This window comes from Gallus gallus, chromosome 17 (genome assembly GCF_016699485.2).
Source record: "Gallus gallus isolate bGalGal1 chromosome 17, bGalGal1.mat.broiler.GRCg7b, whole genome shotgun sequence".
Taxonomy (NCBI): domain Eukaryota; kingdom Metazoa; phylum Chordata; class Aves; order Galliformes; family Phasianidae; genus Gallus; species Gallus gallus.
In genome coordinates, this window is record NC_052548.1 from 10849960 (window position 1) to 10877543 (window position 27584).

At 37.5% G+C, this 27584-nt stretch overlaps 2 protein-coding genes across 3 annotated transcripts; both read left to right on the plus strand.

The window, feature by feature from the left end:
- Positions 1 to 2934: 2934 nt before the first annotated feature.
- ZBTB43 (zinc finger and BTB domain containing 43) lies at positions 2935 to 12920 on the plus strand. 2 transcript variants are annotated; one of them, XM_415377.7, is made up of 2 exons: positions 2935 to 3063; positions 6080 to 12920. In XM_415377.7, exon 2 carries the CDS (start codon positions 6103 to 6105, stop codon positions 7495 to 7497), a length of 1395 nt encoding a protein of 464 aa, XP_415377.1. In that variant the 5' UTR covers positions 2935 to 3063; positions 6080 to 6102; the 3' UTR covers positions 7498 to 12920. The 2 variants fall into 2 exon arrangements, with proteins under 2 accessions (XP_415377.1, XP_046757804.1); XM_046901848.1 differs by having other exon boundaries at positions 6374 to 12920.
- Positions 12921 to 14519: 1599 nt separating this feature from the next.
- Positions 14520 to 26911, plus strand: ZBTB34 (zinc finger and BTB domain containing 34). Its single transcript, NM_001012795.2, has 2 exons — positions 14520 to 14637; positions 20565 to 26911. The coding sequence occupies exon 2, from the start codon at positions 20587 to 20589 to the stop codon at positions 22084 to 22086; it is 1500 nt and encodes a 499-aa protein (NP_001012813.2). The 5' UTR covers positions 14520 to 14637; positions 20565 to 20586; the 3' UTR covers positions 22087 to 26911.
- The last annotated feature ends 673 nt before the right edge of the window (positions 26912 to 27584 follow it).

The following is a 27584-nucleotide window of genomic DNA, read 5'->3' on the forward strand; positions in this document are numbered from 1 at the left end:
TTTTGGAAGGAGCAGAATGAAATTTATATCTTTGCAATACATAATTTAGGTTTTGCTCAAGGGATTTTGCAGCATGCATGTATTTAAAATTTAAAGGTGTTGTGGAACTCAATACTTTCTTATTCTTGGTTAGCACTATAAAGCTGCATGTCATTTTTTTCTTGCATTGTAAAGCATACCTACCTCTATCATGTGGCATTCTCATTCTTCTGAGCAAACAATAAATATTTGATACAAATGTAATTATTTCCTAGAGTATCAATGCTCGGATTTTTTAAATTCTGCAGTAATGTCAGATAACATGGACATAAATGGGTTGGTGTATTTCTGAACAATAGTTCTATCATGGATTCAATGGCAGTGCCTGTCTGCTAAAATATACAGTTTTATACAAATGTGAAATACAAATTTAGTGATGTGAAAATGAACTATTCTTTACAATTACAGATGTGTAAATTTTTCTTCTGACTTGAGGAAAAAAATTTGAAAAGCTATGAATGAGCTGGAATCAGATTAAAGAAAAACTGAGCACCTTTCTCCCAGTATCTGAGGCAAGTCCTGCAGCATTGAAAATAAGAGTTTTATCTGAGCAGGGAGTGTGGCATCAGAAATCAAGCTTTCTGAACCAGAAAACTTTACTGTGCAACTAGGTAGTATCCACAGGTACCAGAGGTTGCCCTCCTTAGTAGTTTGATAGACAAGCCTGGCTTTGTACATCAAGGTACTGTTATCATCATATTAGATCAAATGAAGATACCAACTATCTGTGGCTTCCAGCTGACCATGAGCGACCAAACATTCTTGAAAACAAATGAAAACAAACAAACAAACGAAAAACCTGAAGAGAGAGAAACTAATGAACCACCTGCAGCCTCAGCGTGTTTGGTATCCAAGCGTTAACCAAGGGCGTGCTGTTGGCCTAGCCTTCAGCACCACCTGCTGGGTTAAAAAGAGATTGACAATTCTTCAGGCTTGCTGAGGTCTTCTTTGCACTGTGCAGTCTCACCTGCCTCGCTCAGCCCGGGATCTTTAGACAAGGTATAAAACACTCAAACAGCAGTCAAGCATATCTGTACTTTATTTATGCCAGAATTAACAGAAAGAGTCCAGAAATAAAGCCTTCTGCATAACCTTCTGAAGTAATAGGGGTTATTGCCTAAATTCCCAGCCTTTCCCTCCTTACTGAAACACTACCATCTAAAAGGTAGTTGGTAGACAGAAACGTCAGTAAATGAAGTTCATTGACACATAGGTGATTATATTTATCTATAAAGCTATTTTTCTTGAAGACCATTTCATAATGACAGCCAAGGATTATGCATCCAGCTAACATTAAACTCATCATTGTTTCTAGGTAAGTTCAGAAAATAAGGAAATAGGGAAAGACTAAGAAACATATACTAGTTACTGCTTATGCCAGATATCTCCAATTATTTTGCTGGATTTTCACACATAAAGATGTCTCAGTCAGGTTTTCTTTCTAACAAAACTGAACTGAATGAGAAACTTCTGAAACAAAATTAAATAGGCACTGCCCTTGCTTAGATCAGAAGTGTCTTTTAGAGAAAACAAAAACAAACAAACAAACAAACAAACAAAACCAGAAGTACCGCTGCTTCCTTAACAACTGTGGGAAAATGATATGGCATATAACAGTAACAGAGGCTTTCTTTGAAATCCCTTTCTTTTTTTCAGAACAAGAGTCCCAATGTTTCAGAATTTAATCTTCCCCAAAAACACCAAGTAATCGGTTGTCTTAGTTACAATACTGTAAAAAATGTATTAACTTTTGTTCGGAGGCTCGATGTCTTACAGAAATAGAACTAGCTGTAGTTATCAACTCCATTAGTATTCTGGCACAACAACAGTATCATGAATGCCACAGGTTTGTTTGGGGAGTTCAAAGTAACTTTTGATCTATTTTTACACCGGAAGTTGTCTGTGTCTGGGAAGTTTGTATATATACTTGTTGCATAGCCAATTGAGTGGTCCAACTGTAGAGTAATTCTTGTTATGCAGCAGGTAAGGCATCTGCTCATAGCATGTGTAGAACATGAGTAAGCAGCCAGAAAACTGCTGGTTTGGTACAACCACATGTTGGCCTCTGGTTGTCCCCCCTGGAACTGTCTACAGCAGCAATAACAATTGCAATGGAGAGTAGTAGTGAAATAAAGAAAAACTCTTTGGGGAAACCTCGTGGTGACAGTATTATACATCAGTTTCAAAATCAAACCATAAAAAGAAAGTAATCTTCAAAGCAATTATGCATTATCACAAAACCATCAAGACAAGCAACAGATGAATCTTTTTAAAGATTGTGCCTTGATGTTGGTGACTTTCCAGTTGTTCCCTTATCTGCAGACATGATGTAACATAATAGCAATTCTGTCTTGTCATTTATTTCCCTCTGCAGAGGATTCAAGAACACCCAGTCCCTTCTGGATTTCTCAGCAGCACACACATTCCCAAAGACTGGCATTTTTCTTTCTCTCTTTTTATTGCTACTTATAACAATACCCATTTTTTGCCACTTGACTAATTTTTTTTTTAGGCAAGTTCAATTTCACTAAAAGGTTCCAACAGAGCTCGCTGTTTCATTGGTCTGTCTTGCTGAGATATCCCTGGGGTTGGCAAGCACTACCCTTCATTTTCAAAGACTTGGGGAGGAAAAAAGGGAAGTACCGAGGAGATCCTAAAGAGGTGCACACAAAGTGACCGAGGAATTTCACAGAGCGGAGGGCCCTTTTGATATCACCCTGGCCCAGCAACGCGTAGCATGTTCGATCCACATATTGCTGGCGCAGGCCTACGGACACTCAGCCACCTGCGGCAGTCAGCAGGCACCGCAATTGGGCGGCACCGAAGAGGATGCGCCCCACCCCACCACCTTGCGGGCAGGAAGCGGAAGAGCCGTTCTCGGGCCGTCAGGTGACCGGGATGCGGAAGTCCTTCACGGGGAAGCGTTGTTTCCGGGGCTGTCGAGGCTGGTTGAGCCGTGTCGGCCGCATTGAGCGCTGAAGCTGAGGTTGTGGCCCACTATGAGAGAGACTCTGAGGCCCCCAGGTGAGAGGCTGTCTGAGCGTAGGCCGCGGGAAGCCGCGAGGCTGAGGGCCCGGGAGGCGAGTGAGGCCTTCTCTCCCCTGCCGCCCCCCCTCCGCTTCCTGCCGCGGCTGCTGCCTCACGCTGCTTCTGCGTTTCTTTCTGTTGGGGAGGCGCTCCTTCAAGGAGCCGGGAGCCGGCTCCTGGGCCCACTCTGCTCCTGGCTCTTTTCTCGGCGGCGATGAGCTGTGGGCTGGCCGTGGGTTGCGGTGCTCTCGCGGCTGTGCCCGTAACGCCTCCGCGTGGGCTCCCCGCGGTGTCCCTGCGGATACCTTAACGCTCTGAGGTGCTGCCTCGGTGGGTGTAGGGAATGAAGGGGATTTCTTCGGAATCTTTATGGAGAGCTGAAGTTACTATGTGCTGGCTGTTCACGAAATAACTTTATTTTTAAGCATAATATGGGCATAATTTTTATTTTAAGCGTAATATGACCCCTGTGTTTCAGTATTGCAGCATGGAAATGAAGCATTTCCTATTAACTGCACTAGAATTTTTTTTTTTTTTTAATGAGCAAGAATTTTAAAAAAATGCAGCAACTGAGCAGGCTGTAGAAGGAGAAACTGAAATCTCCAGAGAAAAAAATGGAAGCATTCTTGAAGTGTGTGGCTTTACTAACAAAATACTTTGCTTATGTTTTGATAGCTTTGTTTTTTTAATGAGAATTTAAAACTTATAAAAGAAAGGCTGCTCCCACCTGTGACTGTTTCTCTGATGAATTACCATGCCAGGTACTTGCTGATACCTGGCAGCTTAGACAAGCAGAAATTATAGAGATTTCTCTTTAAATTGAGGCCATATATTTCCTAAATTGTTATTTTTGCTTTTTTTTTTTTTTGTAGGTGAGTATGGAAAAATAGAATCTTAAATCTGAGAATACTTTGAAAAGACATAAAGAACTGATGTGCCTGCATTTTTAAAAAGTCTTTTAAAAAATAAGCATTTCATAACATGTCCTGTGTGTAAGTGTCTGAAGTAGTGCCATAATGTTGTCAAGTGTTTTAAGCAAAGTTGAATGAAGAATTAACAACTGAACTTGCAGAGAGTATTACTTACATGTTTTAGGCTATTTCTCACTTAATACAACATGGTAATTGTCTAAGCAGAATGTTTATGTGAGGCAGTAGTTGTGGGAAAGGGGCTCTCTAAACTAATTTTCATATTGTAGCTGAGAATCTTGCAGTAGTTGGTAAGCACCTTCAGTTGAATCATTGCTTCAATTGGTAAAGCAGTGACAATTATGAAGATGTGAATGCTGCTGTATACAGGCAGTTTCAGTGCTAAGTTACAGAATTTTTAGTCATTTGACTGTCTTCCTCCTTAGTGGAAGGTTTTTTTTGTTTGTTTTTATTGTCCCCCCTGCTATCCAAAAGGGGGAAATTTGTGTAAGGTTTCAAGAAAGAAGGACACTTGTCAGAAACAGTACCTTTTTACTTCTGAATGTATTGCTATTGTTACTTACTGTTATAAATGATTTCCCTAGTAACAGGCTATTTTTCCCAGTCTGTTTTCTTCAGAGGTCTACATAAGAGAATCACATTGATGCCATACTTCTACTTTAAAAAAAAAAAAAAAAAAAAAAAAGGCATTTAAAGTATAATCTTCACAGTTCTGTAGAAGATGCTCACCTCAGCATTTGGCGAGTTTCAGCATGTATTTCTTGAAAGTTTTGGTGCTTTTCTGAGCCCATGCTCTCTCTTCTATGGTAATCTTATTCATCTTGATCTAAGTTAACCATAAATAATCTGTTTTCACCTGTGCTCTGTATGTTGTCATCCTTTTCTAGTTTAGGAACTTTAAAGAAGGAACAGTGAGGCTTTGGGAGAGTGGAGGAAAGATGTCAACAGTATGAACTGGAAAACATTTGATCAGTCAGGAAGGGATTATGTAATGGGTGGCTGTTGATTAAATGTTGATTTACATAATCACTCCTGTGTAGACAGTATTTTGTAAACACACACTGCTGCTTTCCTTGCATTTAGTAGTCATACCATTGTGCCAATGTGCCAGCACTTGAACGTAGTGCATCTAATAAATTTTTATATAGCGGGTTGCATAATTATATATATTACACATTTATTATATACAAATTACATGCATTTATTATATACAGTATATAATTATAAGTACTACAGTTACTGTACAGACTCTGTAGAAGAGTTTCATAATCATATCTTCTCAATTCCATGTTTCCATGGAATCACTTCAATTTCAGAGTACTGCTTGTAATGTCTGTTCTATTTTTGTACCATATACGTGTACTTTTAAATCCTGTACATGTGTGCTCTCTGCTTATTAATTAGTATTCTTTCTTAGATGTGCAGCTCTATCTATTAAAACTTTCTCCTACTTACAAGAAGCATCTTTATGGGAAAAACTGCTTTCTACTTCATAGCTCTTTTGGACTTCCGTTATGTTCAGTTTACACATCAAATTGAAAAATTGCATGAACTTAGTTTATTCAGATAGTTAATATTGGTCTTTCATTGTTACACTTCAATTTCTGTTATTATTTCTGGTGATAACAGTATGCACATTCATATTAAACTTCAATATAAAATGAAACACAGGCATTTTAAAGAATGTTGTTATTAAATGATTGTCAGCTTTGTGATTGACATCTGAGTCATGGGAGTGTAAATATTAATATCTGAATTGCTAGCTGAGCTTCTGGTGTACAAGTGTTGAATTATTACAACTAAACAAGAGATATCTTTCTGTAGCTCCTGTTGTAGTGGGAAGTCTTCTTGAATAGAAGAAGCACAGCTAAATATGCTGGCATAGCAATTTGTGTCCTCAGTACAAGTTTCAGGAAAGAGAAAAATGAAATTGGGGGGTGGGGGGGAGGGCAGAGTAGAAATATATCAGTGACATAAGTTCCAGAAAATGTTGGAGTGACTTCCATATGAGTTTATAAGGAAACTGAGAGAATAATACTTTACTAAGCAGAATTTCTGATCTTTTGTTGTTTGCTTTCTTTCAGCACAACACTAAATTTGTAATGAAATGGAGTCTGGATCAAGCTCTTTCCGAGTGGAATTTCCAGATTTTTCTAGCACCATTTTGCAGAAGTTAAATCAGCAGCGCCAGCAAGGACAATTATGTGATGTGTCCATTGTAGTTCAGGGCCATCTCTTCAGAGCCCATAAAGCTGTCCTTGCAGCTAGTTCACCTTACTTCTGTGATCAGGTTCTCCTAAAAAATAGCAGGCGAATAGTCCTGCCTGATGTGATGAATCCAAGAGTATTTGAAAACATTCTTCTGTCTACCTACACAGGTCGGCTGGTAATGCCTGCTCCAGAGATTGTTAGTTACCTGACAGCAGCAAGTTTCCTTCAGATGTGGCACGTAGTGGATAAATGCACTGAAGTGCTAGAGGGAAACCCAACAGTTCTTTGTCAGAAGATGAATCATGGCAGTGACCATCAGTCCCCAAGCAGTAGTAGTTACAATGGCCTTGCTGAAACCTTTGAACTTGGATCTGGAGGGCAGACAGAATTCCACAAAGTGCAGGAACTGAGGGATGGTGAAAATGAAGAAGAGAGTTCTAAGGATGAGCTATCATGTCAACTGACAGAACATGAGTACCTCCCCAGTAATTCTTCAACAGAGCATGATAGACTTAGTACAGGAATGACGAGTCAGGATGGTGAAGAAGGAACTAGTGATAGTGCTGAGTATCAATATACCAGACCTATATATAGCAAACCCAGCATCATGTCTCACAAGCGGTGGATCCATGTGAAACCAGAAAGATTTGAACAAGACTGTGAAGGTGTTGACAATCCTTACGATGAACATCAAGTTTCTGAATCCATGAATGCCATTCAGGCAGATCATTCAATTCAGTCTTCAGGTGTTGAAGACTTTCATATAGCTGACAAAAAGATGGAAGCAGAATTTGATGAACAGGCAGATGAAAGTAATTACGATGAGCAAGTTGACTTCTATGGCTCTTCTATGGAAGAATTTTCTGGTGAAAGGGCAGATGGAAATTTAAGTGCTCACAGACAAGATCTTATGATAGCAACAGGCTATGGTGAAGGCATTGAAATGGCTGCAGGAATTAAAGAAGAAACGTCCCTCACTGGGTTCTCACATGCTGATAAGCTGTATCCTTGTCAGTGTGGTAAGAGCTTTACACACAAAAGTCAGAGAGATCGGCATATGAGTATGCACCTTGGTCTTCGACCTTATGGGTGTGGTGTCTGTGGTAAGAAATTCAAAATGAAACACCATCTTGTTGGCCATATGAAAATTCATACAGGCATAAAACCGTATGAATGTAACATCTGTGGGAAAAGATTTATGTGGCGGGACAGTTTTCATCGGCATGTGACGTCTTGTACCAAGTCGTATCAAGCTTCTAAAGCTGAGCAGAGTACTACTGAGATGAACTGAGACATTAGAGCTTACATTTGTTCAGTACAGTAATGAAAATAAACTAATTATTCCAATAGTGTCTGGTACTTGCTATTGTGAAATTTAAATTCTCAAAAAACAAGTTTCAATGATTATGCTGGTGTGAGCAGACCAAATGTTTTATTTACCACAATTCTATTCCAGGTGGTGGGTGTGAAGTGGAAATGGTTAATCTGAAAGGTGCTTGCAAAATGTGTTCTGTAAGGTCTTTGTGACATTATTTGCTATCACAATAGTATTTAGAAGCCCTATTGTTTTCTGAGTCTTACAAATTGACAGTAGAACCTAGCTCTAAATTGACCCAAATTGTACAAGTATTTACATAAAGCAGGAATTCAAGTAGCCTTAAAGGGGGGGAAAAATAATATTAAAGAGAACTAGGATAACTGTACTGGGCTATGTGAACTATCAATAAAATTTCCATGATTCATGTTTTAAGGGGGGAAAAAAAGTAGAATTTCGCCTTAGACCAGAGACTGCCAACGTACTCAACATGCATCATTAAATAGTCTGCATTATTGAATATTTCTTACTGTATTGCTTAAAGGCTGTGTTAAAGGTGGTTTGGCTTTCCTTTATCTGTCTTCCACTTTTTTGTCTATCTCCAGTAAGACAAATGGTTGCTTAATTTTGTGCTGGTTTCTATTTAAAGAGTCTGTAAAGCACTCAAATATAGTTGAACACTATGTGAACTTAAATCTGTATTAAATATAATTTAGTTTTTCTTCCAGGGCCTAATGCTGTATGAGTCTTGGCTTGGCTTGATTTTGATTGTTACATAATGAGAGCTACTGAAATGTGTATAAGTATTTCTTATAAATATATATATATATATTTGGAACTTACCCAAAATACTAAAAATTCTAAGATCTAACTGTATATTCACATTTTTTGTGACTTACTACAGTAGCAAGTACCAAACTCTGTAGTTTCATAAATTGACTTGATGTTTATTGATACAGAATCTTGTTTGAGAACTCTTATCTAGTTTTAGAAACATGCTTTAGGAAAATGATTTAGAAATTAATAATTCTTAATTCTTTACTCTTGGAATAGTACGAAGTAAGAACTGTGATACAGATTCTTGGTACTGAACTACTGTGACTGGTTACATATGATCCTAAGTAGCCAGATCTGTTTACCTCTTCAAATGAAGTTGCTTGTGGGGGGAGGGGGAAAGATGTAGAAGTGCAGTATTTGGATCTAATAGTGGTGCTGCAGAACATGGTACCGTGCTCATGTCCAAGGTCTGGATTTTCACTGGGAAAGTGACACTTTTTTCCTTAGGATGAGGATCTCATTCTCGGAGCTAGATGGAGGAATGTTTGTAGTTTTGAGAGATGCTGCCAGCTCTGCAGGAAGAGTGAGTGCATCACTTACAAAGGTGGCAACAGGATTTTGGGGTTGAAAGCATAGTGCATTCCTATGCAAAAGCAATAACCCTTCTCTGTATTTTACTAAAATATAAAAAGAGCCTTTAGAGTATAGCTAGGCTATAACAGAAAGAAGTGATATCCAAGCACAGTGTTCGTAACATGAGGAAAAAAGTTAACGAGTATCAAAGGCCTTCTAAACTTGTCTGGCCCCAGTTAATGCATTAAATCTGGAATGTGCAGAATAACGTACTTAAACAGATGACCCTGTATGATGAAGCAAAAACATGTGAACATGCCAGTTTGGATTCTTTTTTAAAGTCCTAATTACATCTTGTCTTGAGATGCAACCAAACTGTATCCTGAACATCAGTGTCTTGTGCAAGCTGGGGTTTATTACTTGGTGGGTTATAATTGCTGTCATTTCTTTTCTGGCATTCTGCTTACAAACCTCAATTTTTTAAGAGGCTCTAAATCTTCTGATGATTCAGATATTTTTTCACACAGGATGTTCTTAAAACAGATACTCCCAAATATCATGAATCCATTGCTGGCAATGGGTATGAATGGTCAGCATCAAGGAGTTCCTATTCTTAGCACTTAATTGAACTCTCTAATATACCATGGTGGCCATATATATAACCCTTGTAATCAAGGTAACTAAACAGGGATTTGCTCATTAACACTGTAACCTGCTTAACGTATAGAAGCACTTTGTATTTAAAAAGTAAAAATAAAAAAAATTATAATTATGTTTTTTAAACTTAGAAATGACATTCCCTTTATGGTTTATTTCCACACTGCTAACACTGTTTTTTTTAATACTAAGAAAATTATGATGCTTTCCTGTTTACATAAGTATAGAGGAAGGGCTTCTTGCACTCACTGGCCCTATTTTTCTGTTCTTCAAGGCCTTACTCTGCATACAGGGCATAATTTCTGCAAGTACCATCATGACATTTTTGAGGAAGCTATATTCATACTCATTTCAAGAATGATTTTGTATATTACATTGGTTCTCAAACCCTTTCAAATTGTCACTTTAGTGTTGCATGAAAAGATGAAGGATGTCACTTCCCATTTAACTAATAAAAGGCTGGTCAGAGGCACCAGGCTGAGAACTATGGTCAAGCACAGAAATACAAGCATTAAATAAATATAACCATTAAATCCAGACCACCTTACAGAGCTGCCAGCAGAATTGTTTCTTTTTACCAGCTTGGAATGACTTTTATATGGGATGTTTTGAAGTTGAAAATTGCTCCTATTTGCAGTTAGATTACTTTAAAATTAAGCTTTAAAATGTACTGAGAGAGACACTTTAAATGTTTTTATAACAGGTCCAGTAGATCATACTATAGAACCATATCCTCCGTTAGTGATTCAGCGTGAATAGTATCTTTTAAATATTTGCCTGTTACTGTTTTACTCCATAATATGACATCATCTGGAACTCCAGTAAATGTTGCTGCACTGATTATTTTTTTAACACTTGCCTTTCTGATGTTAATTTACGTGAAACCAACTGATTGAAGGAAAATATTGATAAGGTTATTGTGAGAGTTAATTGAGAGGGTTGAGTGGTTAAGTGAAGCTTGAGGTACTTTCGTACAAATATTACTTTTGTCTACCACAGGCAAAACAACTGACTTGGAATGTTTTAACAGAGCTTGACTTACTGTGCTTCAGCAGACTTCCAAACACTGATGGAGGTATTGAGAAAAACAAAATTAAACACTTCCTTCTTCAGGCTCACCTTAACTCTGACACCTCTCTTCCTCTCCAGCTTCCTAATCTCACTTCTGCTTATTTTCACTTGGAGTTCCTTTCAGTCACTTTGTTTCAATTCTCTTGGTGAGGTGAAAGTTTCCATAGGAGGTTGGTGTCATATATATCTTTGTTTCTTAGCTGATGGCCTCTCCTGTGCAAGGCTTGTTGGTGTTGCTACCTCTTGGTGTGGTTTATCCATGGACTGTAGCTGCTCCTAGGGTGTGCTTGTTCTTGCTTGGGTCACCCCTGGGGCTCAGTTATTTCGGAGGTGTACCTGCTCTAGCACAACTTATCCATTGGTTGAAGTCCCATAGAAATGTTTCTCCTCTGGCACTGTATGACCTTCTGAGGGTGAGTCTTCACACATCTCCTCAGTATCTCCTTTGCACATCAGGAGCATCTCCTCAGTTTCTCCTCATGTGTTTCTAGCTTTGATTCCTCTAGATTATTTCCTCTTTTTTTAATTCCTTGCACCTCTTGCTAGCATCTACTGCACGTTCTTAAATCTATTTCAGCAGAGGTGCTGTACTGGTTCAAGATTTGGCGTGTAATGGGCTGTTATATCAGTTTCAGTGCTAGCTAGAAACTGTTTTGACAGGCACAGGGCAGTTCATGATCATTGCCATGTGTGCCACCTTTGCAGCCCACTGAAACCCAGCAGTTTGTGCCCCGGACAGCTGTACACAGTAAAGAGAGAAATGCAGATGCAGCTTCTCCTGAGCTGTTAGTCACTGCTAGGGCAGTGAATTTGTTCAAGGGTTTGTTTTTTTTTTTTCCATCCTGTCTGTCGGCAGAAGGGAAGTGATCAATATGTATTTAAATGCTTGCTTATTTGGTAAATTTCATTCATCTCCCCATAAGCTTCATTACTTAAATGATACAACCTTGAAACTTCTGTGTATTTTTATATTGCTCACTTCTGCTGTTGACAGCAGTAAGGTGAATATCTTCTGAAAACCAGAATATTGTACATGCAGGAGGCTATCAAAATTTTCCATTACTGTGAAGCCATTCATTGGTTTGTTGATGGAAGAACATCTTCTGTTATGACAGCTAAGTTCATTTGCATTCCATTCCATTACTAAGCTGTTAATTGCCATGTAATCTATATAACTGACATTCCAAAACAAATATAAGAAATTAAAAAAAAAACATTCTTAGCAGGGTTAGGATGTCCTATAGGTGTATATCTGACCCTTTTGAGGGAGAAGGTTAATACTTCACACACCACTGTTGTAGATTTGTTACTGTTTTTTAAGTGTTACCTTAAAGGTTGCATGCAGCAACTATCTTCATTTAATGGATGACTAGGTAGACTCTAGAAGGTACTGTCCATTACATTTTTGGTTTTACCTTTTATTCATCTGTGATGTTTGTGTTTAGGAAACTTTGTCCTGTATCAAAAGCAAGGGAGGGTGATCAAAGGCTGATAACGTTGAAATCCCTATCCTGTTGAGTCTGAAAGAATGGAGTCACTTCTTGTAATTTCAGCCCTTTCGTGCTGAAAGGTGAGGTGACCATTCTCTGAATTCTGAGAGCCCATAGCGGTATACTGAGTATTTTGCTTTCATAGAATTAGAACATTTCTCAAAATAGATGAAAGATGAAAGTTGCTTTTTTTTATTATTCATTTACATGCTTAATTGGACAGCTTGAGCTCTTCAGCTGTGAGCTGTAAGCTGACAGTGCCCTAGGGAAAGATGCTGGAAAACAAAATGGTATATTTTTAACGTGATTAAATTGTAAGTTCTAATTTTGCTTGAAGCCTGTGTCTGTCAATTGCTGCTTTTTTTGTTTTGTTTTATTCTTCATGGGATTCTATATTTCTTCCAGAAATATAAGTGCTTATGCAAGTCAAGTGAATCTTCCTTAATGAGCTATATGTTTTTATTCTAAACAAGTCATTTATAATAGTAAAACTGCATATCTTGATATTTTGTGAGATGTTATGCTCGTATTGCAGAAGTTGGATAGATTTGTCTATAAATATTGCTGTCTTAATTGTACAGCATGGTTTTAATTTAATGTTACTGTTCAATATTTTCTTCTTATAGAAGAGTCTCTTGCCCCCTTTTTGTATAACATGTTTTAATAAATGTTATATGTCGACTTTGTAATGTTTTCTTAAGGCCGAATGAAAGGAATGCATGTCTAGTACTAGTATTTATAATATTTCACTTTTACCAAATTAAGTACTCAAACAATACTTCAAATCCAAAAGTTGTTCATATATAACTTTATTAAATACATAAAGAAAAAGTTGTAGTGTGTCTTCTTGAAATATCGAGCATGCCACCCTAGCATAAGAAAACACTAAACAAAAAACTGATCTTTAAAACACAGGTAGTTGACAAATTTCTGGAATTGGTCCCAGTTTTATTTGCAGCTTAGATAATTAGTTGATAATTAGTTGTCACTTAAGTCTGAATTTAGCAACCAGGTTTTACTATAACTGTGTTGATGTTGTTGGGTTGTTTGTTTTTGCAGAAAAAGATGTAAGTACAGACTTATGAAAACTCCAAAATGCTCACTTAAGAGTAGCAACAAGTGCACATTCAAAATGCTTACAAGTTAGTTAGAAGTAGGTACAGTTAATGCATCTAATTTCTCTTGTCAAAGTATGAAAGAAATTTAATGCTGTGTAAATGGATTAAAGATTAAGCTAATGTTCCTCTGAGGATTCCTCTTCTGTTTAAATTTAAACACTTTCACCAAGCAATTTGTATTGTCTAGCCTCTTATCGGTTCATTCCTCATGGAGATGTCATAGCTGATGCATCTTACTCAGCAGGTCAATGCTTGCTATCTAAATGATAAATCAGCTTACTTTCATTTAATGCATATTGAACTGATTTTTTGATAGATCAGTATTTGTACACCACAGTCCTCCATATTCAGCAGTTTTTAACAGAATATTACACAAGGAAATTTACTTACTATTGCTGTTAGTTACACTTTCCATATACACAAAAGAAAAAGCACAGAGTAATCTTGCCAGTTCAGCATTAGTCTTGATTTTCAGTAATAAGTGTCTTATTTAAGGTTGCTACTTCTGCCCTCGTCAGCTTACTCAAGCAACTTTGCCGTGTTACTGTGGAGCACCTACTTTCTGAAGATCATCTTCCACATGCTTTACAGGGAGAGTAAGACATGCCTCCAGAAGCTAAATTGTGATGTCTGAGTTGCAGAAGGTGATTATCATAGCTATAGTTGTTGTCCTCCATCCCATGTTACAGCAAGCTGTGAGTTTAGCAGTGAACTGTTGCCCTATGTATGCTGAGTATGTGCAGGGGTGTAAGGGAAAAGGACGGTGTAGTGCAGATGACCTTAATTCCTAATTTACGATGCTCAATAGAGGTGGTTGTTCACAGCTGAGGGGCAGAGAAGTCCCCTCCTGACCTATCCCAAAAATTTGTTTGCGGCCTCTCCATGCGCTTGAAATGGATTTGTCATCGACATCGTGCCTGGCAGCCAGGGGGGCTGTTTTTTGCGTTTGGTTGGGTTTTTTTTGGTTTGTTTTCTAAAAAGCTCTCAAAATACATCAGATCGTATATTTCCAGAAATAAGTATTTCTGGTATGATGCCAAGCCATTCATAGTAAACACGTGTTTGTTTTCTCTTTTCCAAATTCCTCGCCGCTGTTCATTTTTGAATGTATGTTATGAAGCCAAAGACTGAGAATTTTAGGACCGTACGTGCTTGTGTTACCCAGAGGCTTCAGTTGCGGTTTTGCGCCCTGCTATGGCAGTTCTACTGCGGGGAGAGCTGCGCCCCTTCCCGGCTCCGCCAGTCGCGCTCTGCCCGCGCTCGGGCGGGGCGGGCGCCTAGGTGCCGGCGCACGTCACCAGGAAGCGGAAGTGCCGCCAGTGGAATTATTTCCGGGTGCGAGGAGCTGTGGGAGCGGGCGGGAAGCGACGGTGGGAGCGGGCAGGAGAGGGGCCGGGGACCCGCCATGTGAGACACCCTGACAGCCCCAGGTGAGCGGCGGGCGGGCCGGGCCCCGGGGCTGCGGCGGTTCTCCCGTGGGGGCGGAGGCCGCTCTCGGGGCGGGGGGTTCCAACCCCTGACAGGCCCCGCAGGGGCGGCGGCCCCGCGGGAGAGCCGCGCAGAGCTCCCGGTCGTGCCGCCGTGCGGCTGCCGCTGTCGCGAGCCCTGCGCTGGGCCGTGCGGGTGGTGGCTGTGGTGCCGCGACCGACCCCGGCGCCGCCGAGTTCGCTCTCCTCTCAGCTGCATCTCACGGAAAGCTGTCGCCGCGTAACCTGAGTCTGTGACATACGTGGTTCCGATTTGCAATTAGACAGGACGAATGCGAGTGCGTCTGGGCCTTTTATTAGTCCGAACGGGGCACGGCATAAGCGGCGCCCCGGCTCCGGCTGGCTGTAGTGCTCCTGGACCGGCATCGGCTGTGGAGCTGCTGCCAGAAGTTGGTGCGCCTTTCGACTGCCGCTGCTCTGCTTGAGGAGTTGGAAGTTCTTGTTAGGACTCTGTCTGTGTAGTTACAAAGGCCCTTCAGAAGCTCTGAGGTGCACAGCGTGCACGATTAGGTTCATTTCAAAATAAAGCAGAGTTGAAGGTGAACCTGGAATAAATCTGAGCTGTCCCATAAATGGGGATATGGGAAATCCCAGACACGAGGAGGGAGGGGAGGAAAAAAAGTGCTATAGATATATGCACTGTATATACACACAATGCTAACCAATTATTTCTGTGACAATTAATGACTTATTATTATAATATATAAAAGTTCAGTCTCTATGCATTTCATAAAGGCCTGGGTTTGCATATATTGCACATCTGATCATGCGGCCATTTGTTGATTTGATTTTAATAATAACTTCTCAAAACATACCTCAGAGTTGTCAGACATTTAGGAAATAATAGGAAGTGTGGGATGTAACTATTCTGGATTAAATAAACAGCATTCTGATGCTTCCATATTAGGAAGTTGGTGCACAGAAGAAAAGTTTGTGGTTCTTATAGATTTGAGGAGTATTATCATAAATGTGCCTTTATTTTACTTATCTGACAATACTTTTGCTGATTTTTTACTTCTAGTTTGCCTTCTGATATTTTTTCCCCATTTTTAGGAAGATGCAAACTTGTAATTGCTCCTATAGGAATAGATTTCTAAAGCCAATGTTTAGAGACTCTATTTAGTTTTTTAATCATTGAGTGAACCTTTGTTCATGTGTCAGTAGTTGTTTCACATTAAATAATCACTTGCTCACAGGCAAGCAATTGTGAGGGATCAATCTGAGAATAAGGAAGGAAAGTGGCCCTCAGACCAGCATTCTCATAACTGCTGTCTTTGGATATTTGCTCAAATAAGAGGTTTCCTGTTGTTGTTTTCTTTTTCTTTAAGGAAGCACTTAAATAGGTAATTCTAATAATTGCCTTGGTGCTCCATGCCAAGAGCTAAGAATAGCACTGTAGCATTTACAGCATTAGCATTTGTGTATGTATATGTACATATATATGTATACAACTGACATGGTTTTAATGTTAATATTAAAGTTACCCACTCCTTCAAGTGTTTTCTCAGAATGGCAAATATGATGTTGTCTATGTTCTGTACACGCACTTTTTGCTGTGTCTGTAAGGATACTCATCTTGCTGTAGTCAGGTGAAAAATAAATCATTTTCAATTCCTGCTGAATAAATGTTGGAATTTATTAAGAATTTTCTACCAAAAGTATAGAGGGTTAAGGTATTGCTCATCCATGAAAATGATGGGATTGTATTCTGTGACACTTTAGGATAGCAGTGCTTGCCTTACAGACATGAGTTTTCCTTTGTTTTCTACTATGGATGTTTTGTACTTTGAGTAAGGTATTGCGTACCTATCCACAGAAAGGGAACAATGATACTAATTTTCACTGCAGTATTTTGATGCCTGCCCATGAAAAGTATTCAAGAACTAGATTTGCTAGTAATTGCACTTCGGCTTGTACTGACTAGCTTTAGTTTCTGAGAAAATATGGATTATCCTGCATTTTTTGAGGTAATGTCATGTAATTTTAAATTTGCTATGTAGTCTCCACTATTGTGACAGATAGTTTGTACTAAAATATACAATCAGTGAAGCACTCATTTTCAAAGCTCTTTTGAGATAAATAGTAAAGCATGTGCACCTTTTACTGCAGTCTTTTTAGTATAGATAATTCACTAAAATCCACTAATTCAAGTTTTGACAAAAATGATAATATTTCTTTTACTTCCAGTGGGTACTTCTAGCTTAGTTCATAACTTCCCAACACTGGACATGTTTTGTGACTTAAATGTACAGGTTGATTTGTGAATCTGTGAATGGTCAAGATTGGGAGGAAAGAGAATCTAAAATCCTTTTTTAAATTATTATTTATTAAAAAAAAAGAAGAGAGAGAGAGAGAACTAACTGCTTTCATAGCCTTTTATTTTTGTGAGACTGTAGCAGAAATGCTAAGTCATGGCCTGAACCAGTGATTGAGCACCTGATGGGAAGGCAGGGCCAGCCCAGGAGAGCTCAGGTGTGTGCAATGTGCCTGAGTGACCGGAAGGGATGGAGGCAGGATCCACCTCTGCCCAGACCTCATTTAAGGGTTGGCAGTGAAGGCAAAGGGTATCTCCATGATCACAACTGATAGGGTAACATTCATGGATTAAAAATACTTTTGAATGATAATGTGTTTCTGCAATAATGTCTTAAGCTTTCACAGATGGTGTAGTAAATACTGAATACTATAAAATGTAAGGAAGGATAATTTGAATCATTCATCTCTCAATGAGAGCAGTGAATTGTATATCAGAGCATGAATGATGTTAAACAGGTGCAGACTTAGAAGCAGAAATTAATACCATACTGGCAAATGCACAGCTTCATGTTGTAGTTACAGGATGCTTTGCTAGTGTTACTGTATGATGTCAGTAAAATGAAATACCGACTGTGTTTTGTCACTATCTATTCTTGTTGGCTTTTTTTTAAGCGTAATTAGAGCTGTAGAACATAGTTTTCACAGTAAGTTGTGTTTTTAAAATCTAACGAGAAATGTTTAATGCATATCATTCTCATGTTCACAGGTTACTTCAGTGAACACTTGAGACGTAGGGCAGCGATCCACTGCTAGCAATTCATACAATGACTTATGTTCATTGTATAAAACTTCAATGAATAAATATAACGCAGATGCAAAGAGATTTATATTCTTTGGCGTGTGATTGGATGATCTCTCACAGAAATAAGCAGGGAACTCAACATAACACTGCTGAAACTTAGTCAACTCAGTGTGCAATTCTGTTCTGTATTTCAAAAATGTGAAAGCCTTCAGATAATTGTTGCATACATGCCTATGAAAATGTTAAACAGTTTGATCCATTTATGTAGGTTAACAAAAGATGTAGGCATAGACAGGTGCCCAGAGTTTGACTGAATTTTTACAGCACTCTATCTAGTGTTAAACTGTCCAACAGTCAGAGATGGAAACTGTCCAGACTGGTGTTTGCCATGATTGTATTTTAATGTTTTCCTTAACGAAGCTCTTTTCAGTTTTACCAAATAAGAGTCTCTAAGGAAGTATGAGGTGAGGAGGAATTGCTGCTGGCTAAACATGACAAATTATTTCTGCACATTCTACAAGAATAAGGAGTAACTTCTGATAGAATTAGAGTGAAGCTTGACCAGGTTCTTGAGATGAAGGATCTGCAAGGATGCAGGGTTACAAAGTGTTGCAGGTGAAGACTGGTCTTAGGGTTTATACATAGTCCTCAATCCAGATAACACATCTACCCATGCCACTTCAGGTCAACAAAAGCCTTTCAGTTTAGCTAAGAAATGTTCAGTCAGGAACATTGCATTTGTTTATAGTACATAAGCCCCACAAATAAAGATACTGACCAATGTTTTATTAGTAAGTAAGCCTGATGACTTGCCAAATGAGAGTGGTGTTGACAGGTATGTATCCTAACTCCTGAGAATTCAGTCTTCCCCATGGCATGGACGAGCTAGAGTCTTGAATGATGGTGCTCTGCACAACGTGGAGGGATACTTAGAAATACCTAGGCTTTTCTTCCTGTTTAACCATTCACTTGTGTTTTATGTTTGTTTTCACGTTTGATTTCTGGTCTGTCTGGCTTACTCTCAAGCACAGAATCTGTGAAAATTATTCAATGACTGAAACAGTGGTCCTGCCAAAGCTGTCTTTGCATGCATGGCTGTGAGCATATAACTTCTGAAAACCTAATCCTTATTTCTATCAAATGTAAGATCATATAAAACATCTTTTGTCCTGGTTTTAAATATCAGTTACTAAAACTTTAATGAATTACAGTTTACTGAAGTTTTCTCAATAATGCTCATCAGGTCAGGAAGGTGGCTATCTTGTTTCTCTTCTATTTGTAAAGACAGCGAACCTTAGTTTTGGTGACAGGTGATACAGCTCCAGGTCTTACTTGTAAGCTTTGTATAATATTTCTATTGATTTTTGTTTTTAGAGTGCATGAATTTTCATAATTTGATTTAAATTGTTCATGTGCCTTATTACAGCATGTAACATAAGACATAAATAGGAAAAAAAAATCTGTTGGTATGTTGTGATATGTTGGGCATGCTTCCTGCATCAGGAGTCAGTGAGTGACATTGAGATCTGTTTGTCCAATTGGAAGAGCAGATACGGTAGCTGTATTGTGTGTTTACACTTCTGTGTTAGAAAGAACAAGAATAACAATGAAAGTCTGAAGATTCTTGGGTACTTAATTATGGGCACATAATACATGGTGATGTCTGCTACATACGCTCTCAAGGGAAAACTATTTATTAATTCTTTTACAATAATATAGAGTGCCTTTCTTTAGATTTTATTCTGAAATTTGTACATTTATTTAAAACCTCTTTGAACACCCTTTCCTGTTGCATCAGGAAATTGAGTACTGATGGGACCAAATATGTGTTAGACTTTAAATGGTAAATTGTCCTAGCTAGGAAGTGATTACTGTGTTAGATAAGCTTCAGAGCCCTGATCATGGTTTATTTAAAGAGAGAGGAAAGGAGGAATAAATTAAAATCACAAAAAGAAGCTTAAAAAAGTATATGTTCACTGGTGATTCCCACACTTTTCCTTCAAATAATGTATTGTATATTGGCTCATTCTTTATCAGGAAACCTGACACAGTGAGTAAACAGTTGAGAATTGAGTCCACAGTTAATTGTTTCCTTCAGTTAGGATGTCTTTGTTTGGGATGTAAATTTTGAATGATGGATTTATTTAATAATTATTGAGATTATTTTCTAAGGAGGTAGATGGTTTTTCTAGACAAATGCAATTGATGACAAATTTATTTCAGAGATGAATATGCTACATATCTAAACCTAAGGAATATAGTTTTTAAAAATATCCGTGCATGTGTATGTATACATATAGACATGTATCTGTTACTTTTCCTTGGTAGGTTTTCAAAACTGTGTGAAATACCTTCAAAAGTAATTCCTGGACAATTTAGATGTACAGTTCCCTGCAAGTAGCAGTGTAGTCTCCTGCTTCAAGACAGAGTGAATACTGTGATGTTTTTGACCTGGTGGCTTTAATATTCTGTTGAGAGTGTGGGATGATTTTTCTGTAGTCTTTACCAGGGAATGAAATTATAAAGTTTCTTTTAGCTTTGACACAAACTGTCCAATAGACCCTGTCATGTGTTATAAACGGTTGAGCTCTGAATCTTACATAGGGATAATCTAAGTAAAAGCATTGCAAGAAATAGGTAGATTGAGACTCTACTTCTCGTATTAGATCAAATTTTTATACTGACAGTTTTGTTGTAACACACCTTGAACGGATAAAGTGGTAATTTAACTTCAACATACAGAAGTGTTTATTTTTGAAATGGAAAACTCTGTATTCGTTCTCAGTTGTAAATGTTCTTGTTTTTCTTTCAGATTCCACTTTACATCAGTAGAAATGGACAGCAGCAGTTTCATTCAGTTTGATGTGCCTGAGTACAGCAACACTGTTCTGAGCCAGTTAAATGAACTCCGCTTGCAAGGAAAGCTGTGTGACATAATTGTGCATATTCAGGGTCAGCCATTTCGAGCCCATAAAGCTGTCTTAGCGGCCAGTTCGCCATATTTTCGTGACCATTCAGCATTAAGCACCATGAGTGGCTTATCAATATCAGTTATTAAAAATCCCAATGTTTTTGAACAGTTGCTTTCATTCTGTTACACTGGAAGGATGTCCTTACAACTGAAAGATGTTGTTAGTTTTCTAACTGCAGCTAGCTTTCTACAGATGCAGTGTGTCATTGATAAATGCACGCAGATACTGGAGAGTATTCATTCAAAGATCAGTGTTGGTGATGTTGACTCTGTTACTGTTGGTGCTGAAGAAAATTCAGAAAATCGTAATGGAGTTAAAGACAGCAGCTACTTTGCCAACCCTATTGAGATATCTCCTCCCTATTGCTCTCAGGTGCGACAGTCAACAGCAAGCAGTGATCTTAGGATGGAAACTACTCCAGGCAAAACTCTACGTAGTCGACTGCAAGAAGAAGGGCATTCAGATCGAGGAAGCAGTGGGAGTATCTCTGAATACGAGGTTCAAATTGAGGGTGATCATGAGCAAGGAGACTTGATAGTAAGAGAAAGTCAGATTGCAGAGGTGAAAGTTAAAATGGAAAAGTCTGACAGGCCGAGTTGTTCTGACAGCTCTTCCCTTGGTGATGATGGATATCATACTGAAATGGTGGATGGAGAGCAAGTAGTAGCAGTAAATGTTGGCTCATATGGGTCTGTTCTACAACATGTTTATTCATTTACCCATGCCTCATCACAGGCTACTGGTGTGTCTGAAACTTTTGGAAACCTTAGCAATTCAAGTCCTTCAAGGTCAATGCTGAGCTGTTTCAGAGGGGGTCGTGCACGCCAAAAACGGATATCCGCTGGTCATTTACATACTGATGTTCAAGGCTTGGTGCAAGGGACTGATGGTGATTCCATGGTGAGTAATACAGGATATGAAAATAGTCCACGGGAAAGAAATGCAAGAGGTCACTGGTATCCATACAATGAGAGGCTGATTTGTATTTACTGCGGAAAGTCTTTCAACCAGAAAGGGAGCCTTGATCGACACATGCGGTTGCACATGGGAATAACTCCTTTTGTGTGCAAATTCTGTGGGAAGAAATATACCCGCAAGGACCAACTTGAGTATCATATTCGTGGTCACACAGATGATAAGCCCTTTCGCTGTGAGATCTGTGGCAAATGTTTTCCTTTCCAGGGTACACTAAACCAGCATTTGCGAAAAAATCACCCTGGGGTAACAGAAGTAAGAAACAGGGTGGAGTCTCCAGACAGAACAGAAGCATTTGTGGAACAGAAAGTAGACAACGATGCTTCAGCTTCTGAAACCATGGATTCTAGTATGGAAATTCATGCAATGTCTAACACGTCTGATTAAAATATTACACTCTGAAGTGCAACACAAACAAGCACATTAATAATGTATTTTTAAAATATTTTATTCTTTTGGTAGTCGTCATTACAAGTATAAAAGCCTTTTAATTTTCCTGACCTTCTGGAACTTATTGTGAAATAGTTTCTGGAAAAAACTACATAAATATTCTTTGTTTCTGTATGTAGGAGGCTGAGTTGGTGTTCTTTTGTTTTTTTTTCACTTTTGAAAATGCTTAAAATATAAAAGACTGTGCTAGGGAACAGATGGGAAGAGTCTGATAAAGTGTCTCTACTGGTTGATCTGGTAAGACACAAATTCCAGTGGAGAAAGATATTAGAATAAGATTTGCATCCCTGCTGGATACACTAAGAAGCTGTAGGGTTTTTGTTTGTTTTGTTTTGCTTTTTGTTTTGTTTTTTAATTTTATTTTACTTTATTTCCTAAATCTTATTGCTGATAATGAGGGTTACATAGCAGTGGGGAAAGAGGATATTACACATTAGATTCCTTTATGTTCACCAATGATTTTTTTTTTCTTCCTAACTGTTTTTCATAGTCTATTTATATATATAAACTTGCTTTATATATATAAAATGCTTTCACTTTTCCTATTCTGGTTGAAGTGAATGTAAAAATATGTGAAGGTTTGTACCATGTACCATTCTTTCAACTGCTAGATCTCCTCTGTCTAGGATTTAGGACTTCAGACTTTGGGAGAATCTTTTTGATTTTAGAAGAATGTTTGGTTTTCCTTTTATTGAACTATTACTTTGTGTGCAAATGAGAGCAAAGTGTATTACCTTGTTTTAATAGCTTTGCTCTGTAACATTTGTAAACCAAATGCCATAAATCTATTAAATTATGGTTAAATTGTTAAGGGGTTTTGTTAGTTGTCTAGAACATAAACTGGACAACCTGTGGTGCTGACGTTTTTATATATATAGAGATAGATATATATCTATATATATATATATATATTTAAAAAAAAAGAAAAAGAAAAAAAAAGGAAAAAAAGAAAACTAATAGCAAACCCAAAAGTAGCATTGTGGTTTTTACTGGCCTCAGAATCTACCTTCATTTCGTACTGTAGAAGCATACCAGGTAATTAAATTTAACTTCATTGCTCTTTGTGGTTGGTTAATACTAACCTGAGAGATATTTTGTAGTTTAAACTATGGTATTTCCAAGCAGTATTTAATAGATCTCTTCATAGAGAGCTGTTTTCAGGTGCACAATGACTTCCTACTTACAGCTCCAAGTGACATGTCAGCACTTGGAATTTGTACTTTTTTGTATTAAAAAGAAAAAAACAAACAAATATGCTATGGGAACTTCAAGCAATATGTCTGTTATTTCACATGCAAGTATTACAGAGTTGCTATGGCTTCCCTCATATCTTCAGTGGTTGTTTGCTGCGTAAATGAATTACCAACAACTTCTAAAATACTCTTTGTTTCACCAAATGTTTTTGTTGTGTTATTTGTTTTTTTTTTAATATGGTGCTAACTTCATCATTTAGGTCAGTATGATATATTAAAATGTGAAATGTAATGGTAACAATTAAGGAAAAATTAAAAAAAAAAAAATCACACAGTAGTGCTTAAGAGACCTCAAAAGCATGAGCTGGCAAACACTACTACGTAGATTCTACCTGATAAGCAAAATGAAATGAATCACATACTTCTTTAAAATACATGTTTTATATGGTTGGGCCTTATTGTTTAGCAAAGAATGAAAAGATATCCGTGAACTACATCTGTCTGTTGTCTAGGTCCTGAAATTTAGAAAATAAAGGCTCATTCATAAGTTAGAGGAAAGCAAAGAGGTAGGTTTGCTATCTTGTAATGCTTTTTGGGCTCCTCTGAAGTTGGGGCATATTTGTGCAGTAGCTGTATTGAATACACTAGTTCTTAATATTGTGACAGTCTGCAATAAGAATTCTATTAAATACCAATTTTCAGTATAAATCTGCTGGCTCCTTGGGGACAGTTTTAATTAAATGAAGTACCTAATTTGCCTGTTTGTCCTGAAACTGCCTAAAAAAAAACAGGTACAGGGAGATGGGACATTGTTTCCCTCCCTGAACCAACAATAGAACTGTTGTTTCCAGTAAGGGAAATTATATGTCTGTGTCTAGGGGAGGGGAGGTAGTCTGTATGTTTTGTATGTTTACCCACTTAAAAACATGTTCGTGTTTCTGATACTGGTTTTTTTTTTTCTTATATGTTGAGGTAATTAAATGAAAAAAAAAGGCAAAAAAAAAAAAAAAAAAAAAAAAGCCCAACCTGATAAATTAAGTTTGAGACATGCAAAATCCAAGAAATGTACAGTTACACTTAACCCTTATCTTGGATCTGTGCTGTGGTGCCTTTGGTGTGACTTTTTCCATGGAAGTATGAGTTGAGGATAGCAGGATATGGGTACTGATTTTATATTTCTTGAATTTCTCTGTGTCACAATCTTAACACTATTTAAATCTAGTTCTTTGTATTTGTAAATTTATTGTACTGGTTTGAGTTTACCAAAGAGTGACTTATCCAAAATTGTCTCCGACAAAAGCAAACAAACAAAAAAAGCATAAACACAAAATCACTTTGATTGTACAGGTTCAGGTTCAAAACATTGTAACAAGACTGTTAAGAAGCAGGAAATGATTTCTCTCTTTCTACAAAATCATGATTCAGCAATTTGCAAGTTTTACTTGCTTCTATTCATGTTGATACGCCATTTACCTTTTCCACTGCTAGCAGTGTTAAGAATTACCAAGCCATAACACAGTACTGTAAATTTCAACAGTGCTTCAAGAGATGCATACATAGGCGAGTATAAAATATCATTCAGCATTACATTTACACTTGCAAAGTGTGTGACTCTGGTAGAAAACAAACTTCAAACCTGGCAACAGCAAATAAATTGTGCCTTGTCACATAATGGTATGCCAGGATTAACATTGTCATGAAACATGAAGCATTGTCTGATTGAAGTTAATTTCACTAGTTCGCCAAAAAAGAGTATGCTGTGTTATTTTAAGCAGATTATGGAAGTACTGTACAGTGTTTCATTTCTGTACAGTTTTAAGTTAGCACGGAACTGTTACACATTTCATTTACAATAAATTCAGAAGTCAAAATCTGTGAACGAGTATTTGACAGCAAAATAAATCGTAAAATTATGTAGGCTGGTTCATAATTGAGTCTCTTCTTAGTCTACCTTTTTAATTATAGACAAATGTGAAAACAGCGACAGTGTCCTTTCCTCTATATGTTTAAACAACTATGAGAAACTGTGAAAATAAAGGATTTTATATCTTTGCTAATGTTTGTGGGTTTAAACAGTTATTTTAGTTTACTTAATCAGATATCTTCCGTATTATCTTCAAACTTGTAAATACATTTAGAAAAATAGCTTTGTAAATACAGTATATTAGCAGTTCAGTATGTTCAATAAGTCTTCAAGATTGGCTCTGCTCTTTTTAGTGTGAAATCTTTGAGTAGCATAAAGGATACTGTCGATTCACTGTTCAGCAGAATATACTGTAGGCCTAAAATGGTAGTTTTTAATGCAGTCTTCCCAAGCATAAATTAATGTTTTATGCTGAAGTCTTTGGTTTACTTTTAGACAAAACAATGAGGCTTCTTAATATATTAAGTTTGAATTTTGGGAAGAACAGCAGGAATAAAATCAAGGGCTGGGAAATGATTGAATGAGCTTTACCTTTAAAAATATATTATTTGAATTTTTGTATTAGTTTACTGTGATTCTTTTATTGTCATTTTTCTAAACAGGTTTCAGATGAAACTATTGAAAGGGACTCAAATATGCAACACCTAATCTATTTTCCAGGGGAATTTTACCCTTGAATGGTGCTTTTTGACTGGTCAGGGTTATTTATTAAATTTTATATTTGAAAGTATTTGCGTAATTGTGTAAATTCTTTATATGAATCTGTTTAGTTCATTAATTGTAAACTTCATAATACTCAGTGATTGAATCTGAAATTAATAAAGTCATTCAAAATGTTCAAAGTTTAAACTGTGTGCATTTTACATATCTTCTAACAAGTGCCCGAGTAGTTGTATTAGATATTGTAGTTTCAGTATATTTGCACATCCCTGTGACAGCATGAATTTAGTTGTGTAAGTTTACATCTAAAAAGAAAAAAAAAAAAAAAAAAAAGGCAAAAGAAACCTGGAATATGTTCCTGTATTTATATCTTCAGGGGATGTGAAGCCAATTATCAGTAACAGAGCAGGTTTGCTTCTAGTTTACATAAGTAACTCCTACTATGGTAGATACAATGCACTGCTGTCTCTCCAATTTACGTATGCTATGAATTCAGCCTTTGGACATGTATTGCAAGCCTCTGGTTTTATATCTGATTAGAGGTAGAGCTCTTGCACGATTTTAACAGTGTTTGTTTCTGACTGAAAATTTGTATTTTTAAATAACTTTTATTTGTATGGTTGTTTTTCATGATTAATATTTGAACAGTTTGAATGACTTGACTGGGTGTCATGATCTTGCAATATAAACTGGTAACCTCACAACTCCACACTTCATCACCACATGAAGTAAATGAAGCTAGCTAAGCTGATGCTGTAACAATAACTTGCCGTTAAGAATTATTTTATAGCATGAATTTTAAAATATTTATTCAAATGATATTTTACTCTTGTATTCACTTTGGTTTTAGATTTGTGACATGAATATTTCAGTGCTGCTTTATTTTGTTCTGATGAATTTGTTTCTTGCTTGTAAATTGCTTTTTTTTTATGGTATAAAGTCAATGGGAATTGCTGTTTGTAAATTAAAATGCTTCTAGAGCAAACCTCTGTGGTGTTGGTGTCTACCTTTAGATATTAGTAGTGGACTTCAGGAAAAGGAGCTACAAAAAGTTGCAGCTTTATACATGTGTATCTACTAGGAATCAAAAAGCTTTAGAGACAAAGTACTCTTGAAGATTCTGTCTTTTTGCCAGCCTTACTTGTTTAATTCTGAACAGATAAGCACTTCAGTATTGCACTTCAAAAGCTTGTCCAGCAGAACAATGAAAGAAACAGCCTTGGAAACTGTATAACAGCAAGCCAGAGGTAACTCAGCTGGGCAGGGAGGTGTATTTCCTTTCTAGAGCAATGTTTTGCTGTGCCATATACAACAGTAGAGCTAATGCTGTACTTACCACATGTAGGATACAGCTCCTAGCGCACAAGCTTGAATTTAACACTAGAAGCCAACAACTGATACCTATTTTCTGCTGGTAGCCAAGCCTTAGCTTCTTTCATCTTAGCTGGCTCTTTAAGTACCTTTGTAACAAGGAACTTCTAGGAGTAATTAATACATTCAAAGCCAAGTGTATGCTATCACTGATTTGCTGAGATAGACTTGTCTTTCCAGGGGCAAGCAGAATCTTGCAGAAAGACAGCTGATGCTATTAAATTTTATTTAAAATTTCCTAGCACTGTTCCCAACTTTCCATTGTATATGGGATGTTTGCTAGAAAA

Bases quoted from the DNA above. Each gene is read 5' to 3' on its own strand.
- ZBTB43 (XM_415377.7), top strand. From the start codon at position 6,103: ATGGAGTCTGGATCAAGCTCTTTCCGAGTGGAATTTCCAGATTTTTCT.
- ZBTB34 (NM_001012795.2), top strand. From the start codon at position 20,587: ATGGACAGCAGCAGTTTCATTCAGTTTGATGTGCCTGAGTACAGCAAC.